The following is a 16,579-nucleotide window of genomic DNA, read 5'->3' as shown; positions in this document are numbered from 1 at the left end:
ATTACATTAACGATGAAATATATGCTAATTTTAACGATTCATTATTGTTTATAAAAATCAAAATGTCAGTACAATTATGTCGATTGATAGTTTTTTTATATTTACATATATTACTTAAATGAATGAAATATTATGGAATACAAATACAATAATGCAAACAGTAAGTATAGCTTAGTCAATAAAAAAAAAATAATAAATTATTTATGAGATAACATTCTTCTTAGCTGTTCTCAAATAGAATTTTCTTATTAAAACAGAATGAACAGGTAATTTCATTAATAATATAATCATTCAAAAAAAGAACAAAACAAAAATTTTTACGAAGATCATTCTATTTTTGTATGCTACATGTAAACATTACAATAGAAAATAGACCAATTGGGTTTAATATTTAGCTAGAATTCTAAATAAGTTCGTCGAATCATTCGAGAGTTAATGGCAGGTAGAATTTAACCAAATAATGTCCTATGGTTAGTAGTTTAGGTTAAATTTACAATATATATATTACGCTACTGACATATGTGTTTAATTTTGAAAGCATGTACATGTGATTTACAAGAGATATACAATCGTGAACAAAACATTATGGATACAAAATTAAGGAAAAAGGATGTCTTACAAGCCGTCGTATTGGCTGACGATTTTACAACAGCATTGACTCCAATGCAGGATGTATGTCCAAGCATTTTATTACCAGTTTTAAACATACCTTTGTTGGATTATCTTATAGAAACTTTAAAAAGATCCAGGATACAAGAACTATTTCTGTACTGCAGCAATCATGTTGATTCATTAAAAAAATATGTCAAACTAGAAGAGCATGAAGATCTTGTCATTAATTTAATCATTTCTGATGGATGTAGATCTTTGGGTGATGCTCTTAGAGATATTGATACAAAATGTTTGATACGTGATTACTTTATATTGATTAGAGGAAATACTTTTATAAAGACTGACTTACTAAGTGCTCTAAATTTCCATTGCACTAAAGAAAAAAGAGATAAAGGTGCAGCAATGACAATGCTACTTCGAAATGTTGGTTGTACGAATGACTCTTTCATAAAAGAAGAGACTTCTCTCGTAGTGTCTAATAAAGCCAATAATAAAATTTTGTTTTACAAGAAGTTAAGAAACAATGATAAGAAGATAAAATTAGAACTGAATTGGTTTTTAGATAATAGTGAAATTGATATTAGCACTTGTTTTATAGATACGCATGTATATTTATGTTCACCTGCTGTACTTCCATTATTTGCAGATAATTTTGACTTTCAAGTAAGTAAACAGCATTTGTGTGTGTATATAGAAATATTTAACAATTGTTTTATTTTCTCTTTTTTATTTTTATATAATACAGACAATAGAAGATTTTATCAAAGGAGTTTTAATGAATGAAGAAATTCTAAATGCACGGATTTATTGGCAGCTATTGAACCCTGATGATTACAGTTTACCAATTACATCATGGAATGCATATTATACTCTTAGCCGTGATATTTTACATAGACGTGGTTACCCATATGCACCAGGAATGTTTGGCTCATTAAGAAACTTTGTTTCTATGTCTCAAAGTAATTATAAACATAAAAGTGTTACTCTGGCTAAAGGTTGTATATTGGAAAAAGATTGCTTAATCGGAAAAAATAGTACACTTGGACAAAATACCTTCATTACAAAATCTGTAATAGGTAATAACTGCACTATAGGTCAAGTGGCGATTATAAAAAATTCTTTTATTTTTTCTAATGTCAAAATAGGGAATTTCTGCAAAATTATTGACAGTATAATTTTTTCTGATTGTAATATTAAGAAAAATGCAAAATTAGATGGATGTATATTAGTTTGCAACACAATTGTTAACCTGCAAAAACAATATGTTGATTCCATCTTAGAAATGAAAAATGCAAATTTAATTACAAAAAGAATGTCGGATCTCGATGTTAATGAAAGATTATTATATTTTAAAGATAATGAAGCTACAGAATACAATAACTATACAACAGATGAATCAACTACAAACGAAAGTTCACGACAGCACACTCCGATTCCTGATGACACGAATCTGTTTCTAACAGAAGTTATTGATAGCTTATTAAGAGGTTTCCAAGATAAATTGAATTGTGAAAATCTAATATTAGAGATAAATTCATCGAGATACGCATATAACGTAACTATGCGAGAAGTTACATACAATGTCATAAAAGCTATATTAAGTTTGCCTTTACATTATTTGTCTGAAATAAAAGTTCCAGTGAATAATCAAAACTATCAAAAAAATTTAAAAATTATGATCAATTATTTTCAGCCTATTATTTTAAATTACATTAAAACAGATGTGGCACAAGAAGATTGTTTACATGCAGTAGAAGAAGTCGGCAGTGTAACCCAAGAATTGTTACCGTTTTTACAACATTTATTGCATTTGTTTTATGATCGAGATATATTGACAGAAGATAAAATTTTAGAATGGTATGAGTCCAATGATGAAAAAGATGAAATTCAAGACAAAAAAGTCAAAATTGCAGTACAACCTTTTATCAAATGGTTACAAGAAGCAGAAGAAGATTCTTCTGAAAGCGACTAATACATGATTATATATATATAAAAAAATGAATTTTGCTATTATTTTATATATTTTGTAATATGATAAGTTAAACAAAATATATACATATTTGTATAAATACATAATAATTTACATGTAATATAATATAATGGAATAATTTAATATTATGTTTGAAATTAGAAAAAAAATAAAGAGTAATTGGAATTAAACTGATAATTATTAAACTATAATTATCTTTCTTATACTTATTTTCACAATACTTTAATAGTGACAATGTGCAGTATAGACATTGGTTCTTTAGGCAATACATATTGATGCAACTTAAACCTCATGTTGCCTCTTTAACGTATCAACATTGAGATCAGTATTACCGACTTTTGAAAAATATTACTCTATTGGCATAAGAACTTCCGTTAAATTGTGCCAAGCAGGGTGCCGATAATCAGGAAATTTGATGACATCTACCCAATGTCGCAATCGTGCTCCTTTACTATTACATCCTAGTACAAGTCCTCCTAAAATAATACCATCAACAAAAGTTCAATTAATGAAAGAATGCGTAGTGCTTTTTTCAAAAAATGAACATTATTACCAAGATAATCATTACTCTTGCCGAAATCCTTGTCCCACATAGAGAGGCATAACGTGACTTTCATGAGGTCTGTTAATCGAATCCCAAAAACGAACTCTTCGTTCCACTCTGGGTTGAGAGTTTTCCATTTGATGCTCGTGCTGTACGTGCTGCGACCTGTGATTAACTTCTTGCTGGATTGTTTCTTCGCACTGGTGCGCCCGAGAGGATCGTGACCTCGTTGACATCGATTGTCTATCACATTCTCTACAAGGCACAGCTTTACAAATGGATCAGAAAACCCGTTGTTGTCCATGGGTAAAAGATTCATAGCTTGATGAATAATAACTAACAGGGCACGTCGACGGGTACAGTAACTTAGAGTGAGTTGTACTTGACCTCGATTGCCTCGATGAAGATCCCAAGCCTCTTCTTCGTGACTCACCTAAAATAATGTTGGGACAATGAGTTTTATACCAAGAATTTAGCGTTGTATAAATTGTAAAATTTCCGAAAAAATTTCGTAATTGAAAATACACACAGACCGGATAATGATTTTGCAGGTTGATTTTGTAATGTTTCGTCTGGAACGGTTCTAATTCGTATAGGGGAAATCTCGCCTCGCCTAGAAAGTCTTCTCCCCATGGATCGTCTTGAAGTATCATGACATGTAAGGCTCTGCCACTCTTCATCTGTCGTGATCATTCAATCGTATTCTTATCTTATCAAAACATCATAAAATAAGGAAACTTTAATGATCACTTTAATTATCATTACTCATACATCGGCATCTCTCGACACGTAGAAGTTCACTGTCTCGTTGAACACAGGATCTCGTGTCTTGTGAACAGTTTTCGTTCTTGTCGGCTTGATAATTGTACCCATTCCCACCGGCAGTATAGTGATTTTGCAAAATGGATCGGCGAGATCGTGGATGTCCATAGGTTTTAATCCTAATGCTCGTTCCACTTTGCATTGGAGGCACTGAGCCACTGGGTCGTATAGCAAGGAGATTTCCAGAGTCCCAAAGCTTTCCTCCATTTCGGATCTCATTACTGAGTAATCCATAAAAACATATATATATATGTAGATATATACGTACCTTATTATACATTTCATTAAATTGTAAAAATTATCACATAAAAGATAATAATTTGTGACAATTAAATCGAAATACCAACTTTCGAGGTAATCCGACGTTTGTTGTCTCGGTGAGTGATGCACGCACCACGTGCTGATAGGTGCATCGTTCATCTGATTGGAGCAGTTTGCCTCGCATTTCGCATTTTTTTCGTGTATCCAAACCTCCTCTAAAATCCGTTCCATCAGAGTGCTCGGCGGCGAGGTCGATGGTGAGTTTCGTCTACAAGAATGTAGCGTCCGAGACGCGTGAGTCAAACCTCTACTCTGCTAAACATCGTTACTACGTACCTGACTGATTGTACCTGAGAACCCTTACACCGATCGATAGAATTGCGAGAATCGTCGATGAAATCGGATTGTTTGTCACTGTTATCTTCTAATCTTAATACCTCGGTCGATACATTATCATCGAGAGAACTTCCGTTACGTTGATCACACATACTCTTTTCATTCGTGCGAGAGATTTGTAAGGTCGCTGACGTGGATGGTGAAAGACGACTGCACTGCGAATGTATCGAAAAGATCGAAGATTTGTCCAATCTATTCGTCGTGGAAGGACTCTCATCTTGATGGCCTGTAGATGACAAATGACCATTTGTTCGACTTTTAACTTCGGAAAATCCATTTGGCGTTTGAGTATCATAAGAGATGATTTGTTCTTTGGAAATACCGTCGATGTCTTGGATACCCTGCAAACTCGGAGAAGAAGAATAGCAGATACGTGCACCGATCAAACGTCTTGTTGCCTCCTCATCCGATGAGGAGTCCTGAGCTTCCTTCGATTCCAACGATTTGCAAGCACTGATAGTTTTACAAGACGTTTGGCCTAGCGTCCTTTGACCCGCTCGAGACCAATCGCGTTCCTATCCATACAAGTAATCGGCAATTAAATAGTAAATATTCCCCCCACCTCTCTCTCAAAGATAATTTAATGAATTTGATGTGATTGCTCGAAACGTACTTTTTTCTTCGGAAGGTCGTGCTTCGGCATTCCTTTAAAGAACCAAGCTCCGCTCTTTTTCCAAATCTCTCTGCTCTCAGAACAGATACGACAAAGAAAAAGCTTTTGCGGACTGCTCGAGGTCCTCTGTACGATTCGTTGTATTGCGGTCCTCTTTGGTGAGGGAGATTCACTTGTGAGCGAGTTACATGTAATCGAGGATAAACCTTCTGTAGTAGTGATGGAAGAAGCTAGTACATTCGACGTACCAGTCTCTCTACCACATTTTTGACAAACGTATTTTCTACAATCTTTGCAGAAGGTTGGTGTAGCCCCTAACACAGCACCAAACTTTTCACCGCATAGGGCACAAGAGCAGACACAGCGCGAACCGCTGGAACATCGACTACCGCAATTTTTTCGCTCGTCCGATCGGCTGGAAGTGATTATGCGAACATTGCGCTTCATGTCTTCCAATCTCTCGACCAGCCTGCCAATGCGTTTCTGCTCCGATAAATCCAGCGCCTCCGCTCTTTGAATCACCTGGAAAAAGAAAAGACATGTTTATTTTATTATTTATCAATGAAAAATATTTAAAAAAAGAATATTTATAAAAAACACGGAAACAATAGTTATATATATACACACATACACATATATAATTACATACATACATACATACATACATACATACACACGCGCGCGCGCGCGTGTGTGTGTGTGTGTGGAATGTTTATGAAACTGATACTTCTCGCTTTCGACACTCATGTGTTAATAAAGGGTGAGTCAAGATCGCTCACCTGTATGATTGTATGTCGTTCTTCTTCTGTTAATACAAACGATTGCTCGGTACGGTTGGCACCACCAATGTTAGAATAATTGCCCCATCCTGAGTCCAAATATTCGGTTTTCACTGACCAACCTGTTCGCAATCTGAATAACGAAAAGAAAGTGATAAGTAAATAAAATTATTGATTAAATGGATCTTTTAATTGAAATCATTATAGAACCACTCACTTGGCTCTTAGTGCTAAATGCCGATCATTCGGACAAACCCAACGTGCTCCTGTACTCTGTGATTTTCCTATGGTTGTATCCATAATTACGCTAATACGCTTTATAAACTTTATCACACCTCATAAACACCGTATATACGTCATGATGTAAGTTTGTTCCACCGAGCGATCAACGTATAAGACAAAAAGCAGTGATGTATCATTTATCCTTACTCTAAAAAGAAAAGCTAAAAAGATCATTCATATTATAATCTAAAAAAAAATGAAAGAAACAATAGACACCTGTAAAGGACCGATCAAACTAATGCTATCTTTTTTAACATACTTCTGTTAAAATTATTTTTGAAAGTTTTAGTTGAAAGTTGAACGGTCAACTCCATGGTACTATGTTTTACATAGGCGATAAGAAATTTGTAATTCTAGCATGTATGTTAGTAGAGTAGAGTTTTATCATAGAGTAGGGTATTATTCATGTATGAAGAGTAGAGTTTTGAAAGAATTAAAAATTGCAAACACTTGTTACCTTTACAAACGTTTATCAATAAATACTAAAGAAAAACACAGTTAAGAAAGGAGAGATAGAGATAGTCATTAAATTATATATTTGAATTGTAGACAAATCGAAAATTAGATAGAAATAGATAACAACCTTTTGTATGCCAGTAATTTCATTGCGCGTGCTGTTATAGAGAAATATACATTGACACAAGAATCCTTTTATCAGTCTACATTTAATCAATATTTTTATAATTCCTACAAGAAGTGTTTTTTTTTTGTAGTTTATTAGCAATTTTTGTAGTTTATTAGAAAAATTATCGAATAAAGAAGACAGAATTTAGCTAAAATTTCCACTTTTGTTAAATGAAAGAAAAGATGTTACTATATATATATGATATATATGTATATATAGTAACATCTTTTATCATATATATATATATATCATATAAATATATATATCAGGAGCGATGTTATTTCATTTCTTTTTACAATAGCAATTGATAACTACTATTATTAAAATTAGTTGTATGCATTTTGTAAAATTTATTTTAACAAAAACATATTTAATTTTAAAGAACTTACAAACACTTCCCGCACTCATTGCAAATAAAATAAAAAAATACGTGAAGAAATATGATTCTGCTAGATTGACCTGTTAAAAGTGAAATTTCTGTCGCGTGGCAGTAATATGAGTCCGTAAAAAGCAAGCGCGAAAGTGTTACGTGCGTAAAAGACGATCAATTGAAAGCACATACGCTGACTATCATTGTATATATCTATGAAGCTTACACTTGACGAGAAAAGGGGAGAGATAGAGAGAGAGAGAGAGATAGAGAGAGAGAGAGAGAGAGAGAGAGAGAGAGAGAGAGAGAGAGAGAGAGAGAGAGAGAGAGAGAGAGAGAGAGAGAAACGCGCTATCGACTTTTCCTTGAAAAGTTACTCGTTTGCCACGTCATAGCATGTTACATGTGCAACAGTTGTGTTACGTTTCTAAGTCATTTTTGCACCTATAACGAAAAGAAAAAACTTAGTCAAGCTGGTGCATTTTCTTTAAAATATTAATGATACAGATATCGAGTTAGACGTGAGTTAATTTTATCTTGCCAATAATCTTGTAAACTCGAACGTTGTTTTTTATAAACAATATCGACCTCAAACCACATTTCTTATCGTCCTTCCTAAATAAAAATTAAAAAGTATTCTTTTTTCTTTGAAATATCTTAATAAGTTGACTACTATGGCGAGTTACCAATGATTGATACTTGAAAATAATTTATAAGATGTTTTTATTGTTATTTATAAGATCGTAAATGTACGTCAAATGAAATCAAAATAAGTATAAAATAAATATAACAGTACTATTTTATAAAAAATGACAATAGCCATATTAAAATAGATACGATTGATTTATATAAAATGTTGCTCAAAAGTCAATATGTTAAATATTATATTAATCCTAAAAACTAGATTAAATTTATTCAAATATGCAGATGGAACAAAATATCCAACGACTTTCCACATTTGTTCGCGATAAATCCCACATCGTTATCCATCTGTTGATATTTCCACATTTGTTATCAAAGTATCATTTTCTACCATAAAATACCATATGACACTAACCAAAAAGTCTCATAAAGGGCATGCGAAACACTTACAAGCATCCAAAAATCTCAGTGTTGATCATTTGCTTTCCTGAAAATTGCCTCCTTTGTGGAAAAATAAAAAACAGTATGAGCTTCCTTTTCGTATTTACGATTCAAAGAACTATCATAAGGGTAAAATAAACAAGAAGGAAAGGCCTGTTGTATATATGTGTGTCTACGAGAGAGAGAAAAGAATCGATCGCAACCTTGAATAAATTTGTAGAACAGGTAGAAGTAGAATCAACTTTGTCCCTCCATACAGTTTATCATTGCACGCACCACTGCGACATAAGAGCGCATTGTGGGTAAGAATGAAGGGGAAGAGAGGAAATCAGGAGGAAGGGAAAGTGAGAGGAAATGGAAAGAAGGAAGAAAAAGAATAAGATGCTAGCCCGAGCGCACCATCAGTCAGCCTTATCAGCTTACAAGTGATGTTCCCGTATATGTAATAAATTATATTGTCGGCTAAGCTGAGGCCGGAAACATCATGGTTAGATGACATCATTCTCTTTGTTGGCAAAGGATTTTATTGGTTATGCACATGCGCGATAATTCTCTCTAAATAAAAGAAAATGTGGATGCAAACTTATGTGTTAGAACACACTATTTGGAAGTTAAAGCAATTAGAATTTATTAATTTAATATATTCTTAAAAATTTAATACAATTTGTTTATTCAATTATTAAAATCTATTATAGTGTTTTACAATTTAATTGTATATTATATTCTACTCTTGTGTGACTACAACAGTGTAGAATTCAGTTTGATACTTAACCATCTGCGCACACTTCATGCACAACACCTTACGTACAACAAACGAAATAATTTTTTCTGTCTCATTTTATCAGTGACCTTTCCACTTATAGAGACTGCCAATATAGTTTTATTACATATATGTTTTCTACTTTACAGAGATTATTTCGTTAGGTTCCCAAACTTCAGCACAAGAGATAAGTAGCGTTTTGATACATCAGTGTATAACATTTTCTTTTAAGTTTTTTATGAGAAAAATGTATCTCTATACACATTTTTAACAATTTCGTCTTTGATGGTTATCTCCCAGCATATTTTTTCAAAAAGAACTTATCTACATTTATTAACAATCATTGTAAAGTACTTACTTTAAAATTAAGATTTTTTTTCAACAAAAACAATTGTAAAACATATCGGATACTTTACAGGTAGTTTTATCGTTTTATACAAGAATAAACATAAGGTAACTGCTCAAATAGATTGCCCATCAAAATTAGGTTGGATTTTATGTGAAAAAAAAAAAGGAATAAAAAATAATTAGCAAGGTAAAACACTAGGTATAAACGCCTGCAGTACGTATCAAACTTACAAAAAAGAAAGAGAGGGACACGATAAAACTCAACGAATCATGTCAATTTCATTGATCTTTAGATTTATTTTTATTTTTAAATAACTTTTAACGGATTTTTTCTTTTTTGTAATAAACAATTTTAATTATGAAATATAAATAAATTTTCAATGAATTCTTTTATTTTATTTTCGTCCTATCTTACGAAAAACTTTCTTTTACAATTCCATTTTATAAGATATTTACAGAGCGACATAAAAATATAATACGAAACTCGGGGAGAAATATTTAACCACCTACATCGTCATTGCCATTGCGTTGCATAGGAAATAGTAAAAAACTTTTCTATGAATAAATCAAAATAGTGTTTTTACATTTTAATCTATTTAACATATGTTAAACATAGCATCAACAAATTCTAAGCTGATAGAGAAAAAGTATTTAAAAAAGAGCGAGAATGGACTTAACAATGTATAAATTGCAATGTTCGCAAAATTTACTTATTAAATAATAAAATATTACCTCAGCAAAAAATGAACAAAATAATGTACATATTTGCCTCATACAATAAATTTTACAATATATATACAATAGTTTGATGAATATATGAATTCTATACATATTAACAATATGTGCGTAATATATGCATATAATATAAAAAAACTATGGTAATATCTATTTTACAAGATATCTATCTACATAATGTAATATTTCAAATGCAACTTCTACCATTATAAGAACTATGATCATCCACTCTAAGCGAATATGATGTCGATCGCTCAAATGACTTGAAAGAATTGCAACGAGCTCCACGCAATGATTTAGCTTTTCATTCATTACCTGTGCAAATACATAAATTAGAATGATTCAAGTGAAAGAATCAAATGATTATGATGTAAATTGAAGTGATGCTTCTTGAAGTGATCTATATCTTACCTTTGTACGCTTTGCTATATTGAAGTATCCATATATTTGTTGATATAAGCTTTCTAGATCGTCTCGTTCCCAATAAAAATCAGGAGTATCCAATAAATCTGAGCTTAGATTAATTAAATGTCTTAATGCAAATAATTCACCCTGTTTTCTAAGGACTTCGCTTTGCGACATTTGCAATTTTTTACCAGTTCTTAAATCTTCTGTTACAAATTCTACTGTATTTATATAATGACCTAATGATGTCTCCCAAATTCCAAGTTTTACAGACTGTGCTATTGCATTGGAAAATGTATATTTTTCTAAGTTTGTAGCATCCCGTGTAAGTATTATATTTCCATCCTTGATATGACATTTCTTTCTACAAAATTGGTAAAATTATATATTAATAATGTAACTTCGAATTTACACGCGATTTTTTACCAACAAATTTTAGGATTTGATTTACTTACCCACTCTCCGTATACGTATAAGTCATTAATTCGCTTTCGGCATGAATTAATTCTAATGTATAACTATTTTCTTCATAATGTTTTAAAAATTGTAATATGTTCCCACTTTCCAAATCAGAAACATTCCACATGACAATTGTGCCCTCTCGGAAAAAATATAATTCTCTTGCTTCATGTCCTACTTCATATTTTGCTATTGCATGAATAACATCTGGTAGAGCTGTAAACAAAATTGGGTTAATACTTAATAATATTTATTATACTATTGCTTCATGCAAATGTATTATTATACGTATTTTTGTTAAATGAATTTAACGTAATAATAATATATTTTATGAAAAAATATATTTTATCATACATACGTTCGTAGATACATACATACATACATACATATATTTTATTTTCATTTTTATATATTAAAGTGTGTGTGTAATTAAATATAAAAGCCTTATGTATAAAGATATTACAAAGTGAAATCATAAGAATAAACCTATGCAAATATATACCAATAATTTTTATATAAATATTTTATATTTTCTTGCATTATGTATGATGATTCTAAAATTCTATGTATATTTTATAAATAGCTGCTAATAAAAAAGAAACTTATTGTTTCGTACTTCAAAAACGGACTTAATATTATTTGTAATAAATCTTTTTAATAATGTAGACAATTTGTAAAACAATTATATGTTAATTAACATTACTTTGCTAGTTAATCATTACTTATTTTCTATTATTTGTAGAAAATAATACTAATCAAAATAATAATAATACTAGTCAAAAGTATACTAATCTATTAACAAAGGACTGTCACATGCACCTAAACCAGTTGCTACTCCACCTTCATTGGCAGTAGCTAACTTTGTTCTTAACATATGACCAGCCTTTTTATTAACATATATATTTTTATCATCAGCAATAATAACACCAAAAATTCCCAGTTCTGAAACTAATTCTTTTGGCCCTAAATAATTATGGCTTTCTGGTCTAATCATATAATTTAAATGAATTGGTGGAATAATTTTATCCATAAGAATCCAAGCTGCACGTTCTTGTTTATCTTTAATATATAACAAGAACTTTTTTATATCTGTTCCATACACGTTGTTACATCCACCTTCTCTTTGTGGTTTTAATACGAATTGTTCAGGATTTTGAATACCCATTTCTATAGCTATATCTCCATGTTCATCAAAATCAAGAGTATACAGATCTAAGAAATGAGAGAAAAAAGGAGATACATATAATATATATATTGATTTATAATATAACCATCTTTCAAGAATATATATGACAATATCTATATATATTGTATTCATATATGATATATTGCACTTACCTTACAAGTAAAACTATATTACAAGTGTTTATAATTATACTTACCAGTGAATATTTCTTTAATGTTCGTTATATCTTTTTTATCTTCCAAAAATTTTGCAACAATTCCAGGTTTTGCAAGAGCTTGTTGAACTTTTTTAGTTCCTGCTAAATGATATTGTATAGATGGACATTTAATTGCTACAGATCTTTCTATTAATAATCTAACATCCCATTCTTTTTCTGTATGATATTGCCCAGGTTCATAACCACATCTATAGTAAACTACCGATACAATATAATCTTCTACTATTAATTCCTTATTAAACCCCAATTTAGAAAGAGTAATCATATCAGTCAAAGTACGGCGAATTACTTTTATATCAGGGTTTTGCTTTCTTATTTCAAATTCATGAAAACGTTGATCACAAATATTATAAGAAACATCTTCTACTATAAATAAAATAATAGCTCTGAAAACAATTTTATGCTTTCTATAAAAAAATATTTTATCAAGTATAATATAAAATTTCTGTTTAATAATAGACGCACTGTGAATTCCCATATAATTTCCATGCTTCAATCATAGCTGTACATAACTCTTCTAATGTATTATTTTCAGGAAGATTACTTAACTGGTCCTTATATCCAAGTTCTTGCAATACAAATCTATGTAACTGTGTGGATGCTGGTCCCAACCATCCAAATCCAGAAGCAATTGTATTTATCTCAACTTGCTTCCAACAACAATAAGGTATATGTTTTCTATATTCATTTCCTTTTGCACAACTAGTATCTAACATTAAATCTGATCGAAGTAAACCCAAAGAAATTTTCTGCATAAATCCTTCGTTATAAACAGTTTCATATATATCAAAAAGCTTTTTAGTAAAATTATCAACTTTTATTGTTTCTTGTAAAGTTTCTTTTAGAAAATTATAATCGTAAGCTACTTTATGTATAAGGATATTTAATATAGTTTGTATACTACAAGCTTTTTCAAATTCTTTTCTAGGAAATGGTGATGGTAAGAGAATAAATGGTGCAAACTGTAACATATTTTTGTTAAAATTTGTTTTTGGTCTCATACACATTCCATGCATAAGTGCCCAATCAATTGCCTTCTCTATCAAATCATGCTGTTCCTTTTTTGCAGAAGGTAACAAAAAAGGAGTATCTATGCATGATATTTCATTATTACCCATTTTTAAAATAGACTGAACACTTCAATCTTTCACCAAACTGTTACAGAACGATAGTAATAGTTATTATTGTACAAATAATGTATTACAAGTCACTTTCACTTTTATATTTCCACTTTTTTTTATATTAAGAATATATTTTAATTTCTCTTTTTGTATCTTATTTTATAATTCGAAACACACATATCCAAAAACACGCGCGGGCACACTTTTAATTTTATAATAATAAATCCAGAACATAAGTTTTTGTAAAAATTATTTAATTTTTAAATTATGTGCATAAACCAATGTTAAATTATCATGGAATTAACATAAATAAAATGAATAACAATCACAATAATAAACAACCAGATAACGTGATTGACTTACGACATCAAACTATGAAAGAAAGAAAGAAAGAAAGAAAGAGAGAGAGAGAGAGTATTTATAAACCATACGCCATCTGTATCCAGCTACTTTATCTGATATTATTTAAAAACAAAAGAAACTTTCAGGACAATTTATTATTTGCATTTTTAATAAATTTTTTATCGTTTCACATAAAAAGATTCGAAAGACAAAAAATATGTTTAAAAGAACACACACACACACACACGCGCGCGCACGCACGCATAATTTATGACACGTAAAAGAAACAAATAAAATAATAATTCAAGATGATTTATAATTATCTTTAAGTTCTTAACATATGATTTATTTATATTTCTTATTATTTTCAAATATTTGTTCAAAATGATAGTACATATTTGGAATTCTATATCATCAACTAATTTCTCGGTTGATATAAAATAAAACTAAGTCCAACGCTCATTGGATAAGGTTAATCACATGAATTTCGCTGCTTGTCCAATTAATAAAAAGTTATAATAATGAATCTTAAATCTATGTAAATTTGTTTTAAAATATTTAAATACTTCTTATGAATGTATTTTTATGAATGTATTCTTCAATAATTTTTCATTATATTTAACTTGTTAGAAAAAATCATGTAAATTTATTAAATATTATAAGAAATAGTAATTTATGTATCAGCATATTATGCTCGTTTCAAACTTAAGTTTTTCTTAAAATAGATTGAATGTTAAATTAGATCTTAATAGATTTATTTGCATTTATTACTTACGATTTGTAGATGTACAAATTTTATGAGGTATATATAGTTGTTGATTCAAAAGTCCAATTTCTAAGCTTTCCAAGTTATACTGTTCTGCTGTAGCTAATGCTTTTATGATCCAAGCCTAATAAAGAAAATATAAATATTTATATTCATATAAATACTTTATAATAATGATATAATATAGAGTCATTAAAATATTTATTACATTAAAATTAGAAATATAGGCTATTAAGTAATTTTCTTAAATAAAACTAAATTTTACTTACTCCAGGAATTAAAGATACCTCTTCTCCTACAACAGATTTATTTTTCCATATAGGTCTCTTTTTTAACTGAAGTGTAGAAATATTCTCTTGAATTCCTTTCTTATTAGTTATAATAACATTTTTGAGAAGCTGAGACTTATTATAAAAAGATCTATACGAAATACAAACATTCATATTTACAGAATAAGCTATCGGAATAGTAATCTTCTGCTGGAAAAACATAAACACATTTTCAACCTTGCGATAAATAGCAAAATTTATGTTCTGCCTATATGGTATCAGCACTAATCGATGTAATATTGCATAACTCATTCTTTTTGCTTTTATACTTTCTTATTTATCAAAGAAAAAAATTTATAATGAAGGAAGATCGAATTGTCTAAATATTAACTTAGTAAATGCACTTATTTGATTTATTTATATGTTATATGTATAGTTCGTTCTTATCAAACAAGTGTTTACTATAATGTTTACTACAGTATTTACTATAATATTGAATAATACATAAAGTTCGAATATCATACAATCACAATAAATCGTTAACACTCATTTCTTTAAATTCACCGCTTCGTTAAGGGCATACTAGGTTATGTATACGAACGGATGAAGCGAATAAGAATGGATGGAAGATTAGAAAAATGGCTGACGATCGAACACATAATGCTGCTGTTGGTAAGAGATAATAAACTTACATTTTCAAAAGCTACCTTGAATCTGACAAATTTCTTGGGAAAACATTAAATTACTGTATTCATAAATAAATACATTTTTACATAACAACTGTTATTATATATTGATTATACTCTATAATAATAGTTATAAACTATACATAATTAAAAAATTACTGAAGTAAAAGCAGCAATGTTCATTAAGGCCATTCACTACCTCATGCGTTTGCAAGAGTTTATTTATGTTAAAAATTATCTTGATTTCTATTCTGATTCAATTTTAATTTAAAAGATAGATAGTAAAAATAGTTTATTACTTTTACAAATTTTTAAAGAAATGACATTTTTTTCATAAAAATCTTGTTTAAAAAGAAAGGTAATTTTTGAGTACAATTTTCGCATGAAAGGAAATGAAAAAGGATCTTAGAAAGTAATTTCTAAAAATTTTAAAAACTTATTGTAAACTATTGCAATGCACTGCATAAATTTATCATATAATTGTTTGTGTTTTTCAGAAAAACAAATGAACTCTGTGTATTATATAAAAAATTAGAAAATTTAAATATATATCATTGATTATTAATCAGATAACGCAATCTTTGATCTCATCTATCTAACTATTAAGTTTTTCTTACTGTTTTTTCTTTTTTGTTTAAGATAACAATTATGTTTCTCAACTACTGTTGTGAGTTCTTCTTTTTAAGCTATTCTAGGAAATATATCTCCTTATATCGTTTGTTACTTTTAATACAAAACATGCTTAATGTCTATACATATTCTATTATATATATATATATATATATATATATATATATATATATATTTGTAATCTCTTTAGATATTATTATTAGTTTATTTTTATAGATATCATTATTTTTTAATTGAATACAGAAGAAATTAATCACGTAACACCAATAGAAATGTAT

General features: G+C 29.6%; 4 protein-coding genes across 11 annotated transcripts; 1 reads left to right on the top strand and 3 right to left on the bottom strand.

The window, feature by feature from the left end:
- Nucleotides 1-117: 117 nt before the first annotated feature.
- On the top strand, nt 118-2,675 carry LOC122637697 (translation initiation factor eIF-2B subunit epsilon). 5 transcript variants are annotated; one of them, XM_043830013.1, is made up of 4 exons: nt 118-160; nt 539-1,275; nt 1,358-1,571; nt 1,968-2,675. In XM_043830013.1, the coding sequence occupies exons 1-4, from the start codon at nt 133-135 to the stop codon at nt 2,582-2,584; spliced, it is 1,596 nt and encodes a 531-aa protein (XP_043685948.1). In that variant the 5' UTR covers nt 118-132; the 3' UTR covers nt 2,585-2,675. The 5 variants fall into 5 exon arrangements, with proteins under 5 accessions (XP_043685948.1, XP_043685946.1, XP_043685943.1 ...); XM_043830011.1 differs by having other exon boundaries at nt 1,358-1,688; XM_043830008.1 differs by having other exon boundaries at nt 1,358-2,675.
- An 83-nt stretch (nt 2,676-2,758) lies between these two features.
- LOC122637695 (rabphilin-1-like) lies at nt 2,759-6,346 on the bottom strand. 3 transcript variants are annotated; one of them, XM_043830006.1, is made up of 10 exons: nt 6,235-6,345; nt 6,018-6,150; nt 5,239-5,760; nt 4,948-5,140; nt 4,566-4,851; nt 4,316-4,497; nt 3,918-4,189; nt 3,680-3,826; nt 3,156-3,579; nt 2,759-3,078 (listed from the first exon to the last, which is right to left on the bottom strand). In XM_043830006.1, exons 1-10 carry the CDS (start codon nt 6,315-6,317, stop codon nt 2,951-2,953), a joined length of 2,370 nt encoding a protein of 789 aa, XP_043685941.1. In that variant the 5' UTR covers nt 6,318-6,345; the 3' UTR covers nt 2,759-2,950. The 3 variants fall into 3 exon arrangements, with proteins under 3 accessions (XP_043685941.1, XP_043685940.1, XP_043685942.1); XM_043830005.1 differs by having other exon boundaries at nt 4,566-5,140; XM_043830007.1 differs by lacking the exon at nt 2,759-3,078 and having other exon boundaries at nt 3,275-3,579; nt 4,580-5,140; nt 6,235-6,346.
- A 3,991-nt stretch (nt 6,347-10,337) lies between these two features.
- LOC122627008 (required for meiotic nuclear division protein 1 homolog) lies at nt 10,338-16,431 on the bottom strand. Of its 2 annotated transcripts, XM_043807715.1 has the most exons (6): nt 15,154-16,431; nt 14,986-15,051; nt 14,726-14,840; nt 11,081-11,300; nt 10,632-10,989; nt 10,338-10,535 (listed from the first exon to the last, which is right to left on the bottom strand). In XM_043807715.1, exons 1-6 carry the CDS (start codon nt 15,295-15,297, stop codon nt 10,371-10,373), a joined length of 1,068 nt encoding a protein of 355 aa, XP_043663650.1. In that variant the 5' UTR covers nt 15,298-16,431; the 3' UTR covers nt 10,338-10,370. The 2 variants fall into 2 exon arrangements, with proteins under 2 accessions (XP_043663650.1, XP_043663649.1); XM_043807714.1 differs by having other exon boundaries at nt 14,986-16,431.
- LOC122627006 (glutathione synthetase-like) lies at nt 11,422-13,959 on the bottom strand. The gene is made up of 3 exons (XM_043807712.1): nt 12,953-13,959; nt 12,467-12,873; nt 11,422-12,296 (listed from the first exon to the last, which is right to left on the bottom strand). The coding sequence occupies exons 1-3, from the start codon at nt 13,603-13,605 to the stop codon at nt 11,872-11,874; spliced, it is 1,485 nt and encodes a 494-aa protein (XP_043663647.1). The 5' UTR covers nt 13,606-13,959; the 3' UTR covers nt 11,422-11,871.
- Nucleotides 16,432-16,579: the final 148 nt, after the last annotated feature.

This window comes from Vespula pensylvanica, chromosome 2 (genome assembly GCF_014466175.1).
Source record: "Vespula pensylvanica isolate Volc-1 chromosome 2, ASM1446617v1, whole genome shotgun sequence".
NCBI classification, from domain to species: domain Eukaryota; kingdom Metazoa; phylum Arthropoda; class Insecta; order Hymenoptera; family Vespidae; genus Vespula; species Vespula pensylvanica.
The sequence above is the reverse complement of the archived record's forward strand: the minus strand, read 5'-3'. Positions and strand labels throughout refer to the sequence as shown.